At 44.5% G+C, this 9,082-nt stretch overlaps 1 protein-coding gene across 1 annotated transcript; it reads right to left on the minus strand.

Annotated features, from left to right (window-relative positions):
* Window positions 1-1,027: 1,027 nt before the first annotated feature.
* LOC130520659 (NLR family CARD domain-containing protein 3-like) lies at window positions 1,028-5,866 on the minus strand. The gene is made up of 4 exons (XM_057024380.1): window positions 4,191-5,866; window positions 3,087-3,263; window positions 2,803-2,976; window positions 1,028-1,891 (listed from the first exon to the last, which is right to left on the minus strand). The coding sequence occupies exons 1-4, from the start codon at window positions 5,183-5,185 to the stop codon at window positions 1,711-1,713; spliced, it is 1,527 nt and encodes a 508-aa protein (XP_056880360.1). The 5' UTR covers window positions 5,186-5,866; the 3' UTR covers window positions 1,028-1,710.
* Between the last annotated feature and the right edge of the window lie 3,216 nt (window positions 5,867-9,082).

The following is a 9,082-nucleotide window of genomic DNA, read 5'->3' on the forward strand; positions in this document are numbered from 1 at the left end:
CAAAGCGGCAGATTAATGCGAGACGTGCTGAGATCGCGTCCCGGTAAAGAGGTAATTAGGCCCGACTGCGACCTCCTGCCCCGCCGGGGCAACTGCGTTTTGAATACGAACCACGACCAGAGTGACCGGCACAGATAGGACGTAGCATCTGTAGCTAGCAACTGTGGTCGTATCAGAAGAAAGGGGTTGGACTCCACCATGTTAGACCCTCCCTATTAGTAATAAGTAATTAGAGAAACGAAGGTAAAACCTTTAGCCTGTTGAGAATTTAGCCTAGCATTAACAGCTAAGGTCATCTCTATAGTCAGCTAGGATCACCCTCGCTAGACCTGACGAGGGCTAATTAAGTGAAACCCTTTTTTGCAGTTAAATTGATGCGAGTCAAATCTCGACAACATTTTAGGTGATCCGTACAGATGCTACGAACGAGACGCAGGCTAACGCCTTTAACGTTCATCAACAACACGCGCGAATGTGAAGAATCTGCAGAACTTTTACCACGAACAGCTTCTCTGAACCGTTAATAGCTCGCCATGCCGGTGACCTTTGACCCAGCTGGGAGTCCAGCCTCCAAACCTCGTTGCTATGGAGTGACGATGCTAACTAGTGAAGCCGGTTGGCTGTAGTTTGGTGTAATCACGGTGCCCTGAGCAGCAACTGTCAGGCTAAAAGAAGACGAGAGACGGATGAAAATAGATATTTTTGACGTAACTTTTGTGACATTTCCTTTGAACAAAGGAGCGGCTGACGTCTGGAGCCGGAGCTACGCTAATGCTAAAAGGTTTTTGTCTGCTCAGATCTGACCTTTGCCCAAAATCTGTGCGTCAAAATGACAAAAGGAATCATATTCAGAGTGAAAGCTGCCATCTGTGCCGAATCTACGTGCGCATTTAACTCTTTTCGACTTTCTTCAGCTTCTACTTTGTGATGGAATCATCCCTGAAATCATTAAAGAGCATCAAAGCGGCGAGCAAGCGCGTTCTGATCGGCTGGAGCGAGTGTCTGTCTTAGGCTATTAAGTGTAAACTTATGGATTAAACCCGTTCATTTATCATTCCTTTCATGTTGACGTCGTTCTCTTTCTCATCTTGAAGAAGAAAAATCAAAGAAGAAAAAAAACAAAAAAAACCAACAGCATAAAATACATGAAAGCTAATTAGCTGTTTTCCTGGAGCTGGAGCTTTGCTAGCTTATTAAGTTACAATTAAAGTCACAAGAACTTGAGCTCGTCAGGAAATCGGGGTCACGTCGAGGTCAGAAAGGGGAAAAACTGTCTCCGGAAAAGCTCCGGCTGTCGGTGGCGGAGCCGGAAGAGGTGTGAAGGTTTCCGACGATTATCATCGAGGGTCCAGAGATGCCGGCTCACAGAGAGAGCTGCCTCGGAACGGGAGGGAAAGCTTCACGGAGGCCGAGAGGACGGTCCGATAAGGCGTCTTCAGTCCTTGCCAGGGCTTCCTCTGTGCTGGAGGAGTAATCATAAAAGGCAGGAACAGAGAAGGTTCGGGAAGAGTCGCCCTTTTATTCCAGCCAAGACAAAATAGAAGCATCCGTCCAGCCGCTAGCGCTCAAAACCCCTGGAAGTTTAGAAATTATTAATGGGATTAAGCCTTAAGGAAGCTGAAGCCTGGGACAAACCCACGTTTCCCTTTTTTTTCCCTTTGAAAAAATGGTGATGCAGCAGATGAGCGGGAGTTGACTGGCTTCAACCAGCTACTGAAACAATGTCTTCAGCCCATAGTGTGGATTCTCTACGAGATCAGACAGCAGCTTCACTCCTGAATCCTGCAGCTGGTTCTGACTCAGGTCCAGTTCTCTGAGATGGGAGGGATTGGACCTCAGCGCCGAGGCCAGAGAGTCACAGCTGATCTCTGATAAGCTGCAGCTCCTTAATCTAAATAAAGAAGGGAAACTTTTATAAGGTTATAAGTGAAACCAGTATTCATCTGAAAGGTTAATCAAAGGCATGATCTGTAAATATTTAATTTAGTTACAGGTTAAAAAATGATAGTAATATGTAATGACCACAATTCCAACCTCTCAGGTTTGCACTGTTCCAAAGGAGAATCTATATTGTTCTGGCCCTCACTCTTCCCAGGTTCTCCCACCTCTTTCCCTCCCATCTCATCATGGAGATCCATCTCACCTGTGGCTCATCTTTAAAGGCACAACCTGTCTTAGATGACTTCCTGTCTCCCTCACCATCTCCCTCCTCGTTGGCTGGTGTCTACCAGGCACCCTCACCTAGTTTTGTCTAATTTTGGTTACCATCTGTGAGCTTTTTCATTGTCCTTAAATCAATTTATCATGAATAAGTGGTCCCCGTGTGGCCCTCCCTCCTGAAGGAACTGGGCACAACACACACACTCAGAAAGTGTGAGGACCCTCGGATGGAATAATGGACATTTTTGAGAATGGTGTTTACCTCAGAGTTTCCAGTCGGCAGTTTGGAAAGTGGAGAAAACCACAGAGCAGCTTCACTCCTGAATCCTGCAGCTGGTTCCGACTCAGGTCCAGTTCTCTGAGATGGGAGGGATTGGACCTCAGCGCCGAGGCCAGAGAGCCACAGCTGATCTCTGATAAACTGCAGCATTCTAATCTGAAAAATGCAGGATGAGGTTATACGGTGCAGGTCTGCATGTTATCTGCGTCAGTACTAAACCTACGTTAGTTCTTAGTTGGGTCAGACCTGAATTCACGATATTCCAAGGAATGTTTTTAATGTGGTGCATCACAGCAGTGTTGAGAACAGCCTCACTTCACCATCTTAGCAGCTGGTATATAGGTAGAAAAATGAAGACTGACCTGAGCCTCTCCAGTTTACAGTTTGGACTCTCCAGTCCAGAACAGAGCCGCTTCACTCCTGAATCCTGCAGCTGGTTCCCAGTCAGGTCCAGAACCCTCAGATGGGAGGGATTGGACCTCAGCGCCGAGGCCAGAGAGCCACAGCTGATCTCTGATAACCAGCAGCCACTCAGCCTGGAAAAGGAATAAATGGGGCAAATAAAAACACATTTCTAAATCTGAAAATGAAGAGAAAAGCAGAAAATGTAAAGAAATTTAGAAAAGACCAACAGAGGCCTCCTGACCTGAGCGTCTCCAGTCTGCAGTTTGGATGCATCATTGCAGAAAACAGGAACTTTACTCCGGCATCTCTCAGGCTTTCGTTCCAGCTTAAGATCAGCTCCCGTAGATGAGAAGGGTTTGACGTCATTGCTGAGGCCACAACTTCCCAATGACTCTTTGAAAGAAAACTATCAGCCAGTCTGTTGTGTATGAAACAAAAATAGTGAGTCAAACTTTGGGATTTCTCATCAACTTATCTGAGAATCTACCTCAACACAAATGTAGCTCATTTCCTGGAAAAGCTAAATTCAACACCGTAGAGCAACAGTTTGAACGACCATCAGATCTGAAATGCAACTGAATTATTCTCAACATTTGTCTTATTTTAGAACAGCTCATAATTACTCAATATTTAAAATGATTGTAGCAAATGGTTTAAAGAAACGTGCATCTTTTTATCTGTCTATCGGCTCTTTGGATATTTTGCATTTCATCCAATTTGTACGATGGTGCGTCAAGTCTTAATTCAGCGATCCGATCGATGACATCAGAGTCTCTGGTTGCATCGATTGCCCTCAGCTTCTGTTCTATCTGCCTGTTTCCCTTCAAATCATTTTCACTGCACCTTTTGTTGCTAGTGATGAAGTTGCCACCTAACGGGTGTGGAAAGGCTCCAACAACTTTGTGGGTCACATAAAGGCTCCAAACGGAACCGCCACAAAGACCTAAAACACCCATTTAAACCAACGAGGCCGGCTGTTTTTACGTTGAACAAATGAAGCAAAATAGTCACGTGTCATTAGTTAAAATGTGTTTTTCTGTCGTTAGAATACGATGTATACAAACAAACAAAAGTGATTTAATGACATGACAGTAATTTCATGATAGTCAGTTAACTTGTGGCTCCTATTATTCCTGCCTTATGTTGGTTTGTCTGGATTGACCTTTGAACTTATATCCAGCCAGTGTTGAACATTTCTGGATGAATTGTTGTTGTTTTTAATTTATGGACGCTGCAATGGAGATAAAGAATTGAAGGAATGACCACTGGAGGGGGTATTGCTACCTGACATGATCCACTCGCTTGATTTAAACGCCGATGTCCGGCCCCAAAAATCTTTACTTACACGGCCTTCCTGCAGTTCCTCACAGCTGGAATCAGGCGACGTCGTCCCTCCATTGAGGTGTTGTACTGCAGCAGGTGCAGCTCATCCAGAACCTCCTCTGACATCTGCAGCAGGTAGGCCAGAGCTGAACAGTGGATCTCTGACAGTTTCCTCTCTGATATCTCCCCTGACTTCAGGAACTCTTGGATCTCCTGATGGACTGACTGATCCTTCATCTCCATCAGACAGTGGAAGATGTTGATGCTTCTGTCTGGGGAGAATTCATCACTGTTTACCTCCTTCAGGTTGTTGAGGACCTTCTGGATGGTTTCTGGGTGGCTGTTCCTCTGATCCAACAGTCCACCCAAGATCCTCTGATTGGACTCCAGAGAGAGACCATGAAGGAAGCGAACAAACAAGTCCAGGTGGCCATTTTCACTTTTGAGAGATTTCATTAGTGCTCTCCTGAGGAAGTCATCAAGAGATGTGGCTGGATCGTTATTTGTAAACAACCCAGCAAACCAGGAAAAGGGGTTTGGTTTAGAACATTTTAGGTACTGATTTATAACCGCTGTGTTTTTCCTGGTGTAACGGTGGAACATGTAGACGGCAGCCAGAAACTCCTGAACGCTCAGATGAACAAAGCAGTAGACTGATTTCTGGAAGATCACACTCTCTCTCTTGAAGATCTCTGTACAAACTCCTGAGTACACCGACACCTCGGAGACGTCCAGTCCACATCGCTCCAGGTCTTCTGAGTAGAACATGATGTTTCCTTTCTCCAGATGTTCAAACGCCAGCCGACCCAACTTCAGAAGGAGTTCTTTATCAGCCTTAGTCAGTTTCCCTGGTCTCTGCTTTCCTCCATACTTCTGCTTCTTCCTCCTTATCTGAACCATCAGGAAGTGTGAGTAGAGGTCAGTCAGGGTTTTGGGCAGCTCTCCTCTCTGGTCTCTGGTCATCATGTCCTCCAGAACTATAGCAGCGATCCAGCAGAAAACTGGGATCAGACACATGATGTGGAGGCTCCTGGAGGCCTTGATGTGTGAGATGATTCTCTTGGACAGATCTTCATCACTGAACCTCCTCCTGAAGTACTCCTCCTTCTGGGAGTCAGTGAAGCCTCGTACTTCTGTGATCCTGTCAACACACGAGGGAGGAATCTGATAGGCTGCTGCAGGTCTGGAGGTGATCCAGATGAGAGCTGAGGGAAGCAGGTTCCCCTGGATGAGGTTCACCAGGAGCACGTCAACTGACCATACTTGTGTGACATCAGAGATGACCTGATGGTTGTTGAAACCCAGTGAAAATCTGCTTTCATCCAGGCCATCAAAGATGAACAGAAGTTTCCAGACAGTCAGATCTTCTGCTCTGATCTTCTGTAATGTTGGATGGAAAACATGAAGCAGTGAGAGAAGACTGTGCTGCTCATCTCTGATCAAGTTCAGCTCCCTGCATGAGAGCGGAAGCACCAGACTGATGTCTTGGTTCTCCAAACCTTCTGCCCAGTCCAGACTGAACTTCTGCACTGAGAAGGTTTTTCCAACGCCGGCGACACCGTTGGTCAGAACCACTCTGATGTGTCTCTGTTGCTCAGATAAGACTTTGAAGATGTCCTGGCACTTGATTGGAGTGTCCTGGATGTTCTTCTTGGAGGTTCTCTCAAGCTGTCTCACCTCATGTGTGTGTCCACCTCCTCACTTTGTCCCTCAGTGATGTAGAGCTCAGTGTAGATCTTGTTCAGCAGGGTTCCACTTCCTGCTTCATTAGTTCCTTCAGTCACATGTTCACATCTTCTCTTCAGACTCATCTTATGACCTTCTATCACCTCCTGCAGATCACTTCCTGAACATAAGTAAACCAATGATTCCATCTATAATAAATCATCAACACAACTCCAAATTCATGACATCACAAATTAAATCTCATATTGAACAGTTTTACTTTGTTTGGGCTTCATTTCAGCATCTCCAGATCTGCTTCCAGATTGTGAACAAGAGGACTCTCCTGGTGGAGCTGCCTGGTCCCAGTTTGATAGGATGTGCTCCCCCCTCTCACTATGAAACACATCTCTATTAGTCCTTTGATTTATAGGATGAAAGAACCTGATCAAGACTCAATATTGTTCCAGCATTTATGTCTGAATTCATCTTTCAGTTTAAACCTGATTCTTGTTTCTAATCAACAATATTCACATTAAGTCTGTAACTATATGACTGTCTGAGGTTTAAGTGTTAAACATCTCCAATAATAAACTCACAACCTGCTGCTGTTAATGTGACTAACAGCTGCCACACAAACACATCATCACGCTTTAGTTTTCTTACATTTCCTCTGAACTTCTGAAGTCTATTACTCCACTTTGGAGTGGTCACTCTTCAGGGACACCCAGCTGGGCACTGTGGACTCTGCTCTGTCCTCGTCCATCCTGAGGAAACATCAGAAATAGTGATGAGACTGTGATGAAGGTAAATAATCTGTAGAGGTTGGAGTTAAATAATCCCAATTCACTGCATTTTTATCAAACAGGAACATTTCTAATCCATTCTGGATAACAACTGAATCAATAAATCAATGATGTCTCTGTATAATTTTCATGTTTTCAGAGTTTAAGCTGCTTTTTTTAACTGTTCCCTGCAGTGAGAAAAGAACTGGCACCTTTTCCAGCCCCTCATCCTGCAGCACTGAATGTGCTCTAAAGTTCTTTCCAGAGCAAACGTCTCTGCACTTGCAGCAACATGTTGTAGTCATGGATCCGTGAGGAGAACCGGATACAGGAAACGCCCCCACTTTGATCCCAAAACCCAACTGGTGGCCAACGGTGGTCCGGCAACGACGGGGACGCTGGTCCATCGGGCCCACAACACTGGTTTTCCACAGGCCAACATGGTGAAAGGACTGTCTTCAGCTCAGCCACTAAATTATCTGGTGCTACATAAACATACTAGTCAGGACTTTTTAACTTCCCTCCTTTGTTCCCCTCTTCAATTATTTCTATGATCCAAGTCCTCAAAGATCACTGCTCTATTTAAAATAGATGAAAGAAATGACACCCACTCCTGCATTTCTTTCACAGTGGTTCCACAACATAGAACAATAAACCACTGTGAGAAAACGTGCAACATGAACCCAAAATCCTGTTGGTGTCCTGTGATCCTGTGTGGATTTATTTAATTTTTTTTTAAAGTTATTGTCTTAAATAATACCAAAATATCCAGCTGTGACCTGGACTGTTGAACAACTCTAATAACTCTAAGAGCTTTTCACCTGTCACAAAAATGTCGCTCTTCCTGCTTCGTCTGAACAGAATACTTTCACTTTTAAAACCTAATCAGCAGCTTTATGGCGTATATATTACTACCATTAAAGCGTTCTGGGAGGGTTTAAAGTTCTTTTAGGATCAGTAGCAAAGAGCAGAAAAATAAACTAAACTTCACTTAGAAAGACTATTCAACTATAACTAAAGCCAGACTATAAGAAAGTTAAATAAGACCTCTTCATTTATAATGTATAACGATGTTTTGTGCTAAAACTAAATATGAAGTCTTGTTGAATTTTCTTAAGCCAAGAATTCTTCAGCTCTATGCAGCTCTTCAATAGTAACAAAAATGTTTTCAAATCTTGATTTTATCTCCAAACACAACTGTCAATTCTTTTCAATAATGCTCTTCGTTTACTCACCTTGTCGGTCTTCAGTCTTCCTGCTCAGTCTGAAAGGAATACTTTTAAAAACTGGTTTGTTGGGTTCCCAGTTTCTGGGACCGTTGTTGCTGGTGTCTACCTGCAGGGGGCGTGGAGGAGCCGCTCATCAGCCACAGCTGGCCCCGCAGACACACGCACCTGCGGTCTCTCTTCAATCTCCCGTTAGATTTAAGGACAGAACTCCCGTCTGCCAGCGGCGGAGTGTTTTCGGCCTCATCGCCAAACCCTGACTTCTGTGGCTTGACTATTTTTGAGAGTTTTCCTCGCGGACTTGTTTCGGACTCTCTCGAGGTCACTCCGCCTCTCTGTGAACGCGGACCGAACTGTTCTGGTTCACTTTAAAATAAAGACGCTTTTCGGACACTATTCTCCACCATTATTCAACCTGGTTAACTAAATAAGATTTATGATGCTTGACAGATTTGAAAGACTTGTAAAAGCGGCATATTTCTGCAGCCCTGGAGTCCAGGAGGAGCAGCAGAGGTCAGAATGTGTCGGAGCGCGTTTAACTAGTGTCTGCAGTCCCAGGCGTGTCCACCGGGTGGCGGTAAAGCACCACATGATATTTCTCCTTTTTGGAACTTCTTCAGCTGCGTTGAGCTTTAAATCTTCACCTGTCGCTCCCTTTAAGCTCTAAACTTTGCGGTTCTGTGTGTAGTTTGTTGGTTTGAATATTTTTGATGAATTCTGATGACGACTGAAACTGTCAATGACCAATAGAAAGTTTGTCCATTTTTCTACTGTGTCACACATTTTCATTATTTATTGTCATTTTAGGGTCTAAACTGGGCCAGTTCTGTGAGCTGTTTTGCTTTTTCTGTGGACCAGATGTTCCAGGCAGGTTCCATCATCGGACACAGGCGGAGACAGGTCACGTGACAACAGTCAGCCTTTAGTTCTTTATTACAGGAGGATCTGGTTTATATACAGACACGTATCTGCAAAATACTAAAAAGTCTATGAACCCAAAGTACTAAAAAGTCTACATCCACGCACACGCGTGTATTAAGTGTTTATACACACGTGTGCGCGTACGTGCACACTGTATATTCATCTAATAACTGTTAGTTTCTAAAACACCAAAGTAGAGTCACTGAGGCACGGCTTCACCTCCTTTACACCGAGGTTTCCCTGAGCAGGTGTGTGATGAACTGTTGCAGGAGGAAAAGCATGGAACATGTTAATAACCGGACACAACAACACTCAGGTTT

Source organism: Takifugu flavidus, unplaced genomic scaffold (assembly GCF_003711565.1).
Source record: "Takifugu flavidus isolate HTHZ2018 unplaced genomic scaffold, ASM371156v2 ctg469, whole genome shotgun sequence".
Taxonomy (NCBI): Eukaryota; Metazoa; Chordata; class Actinopteri; order Tetraodontiformes; family Tetraodontidae; genus Takifugu; species Takifugu flavidus.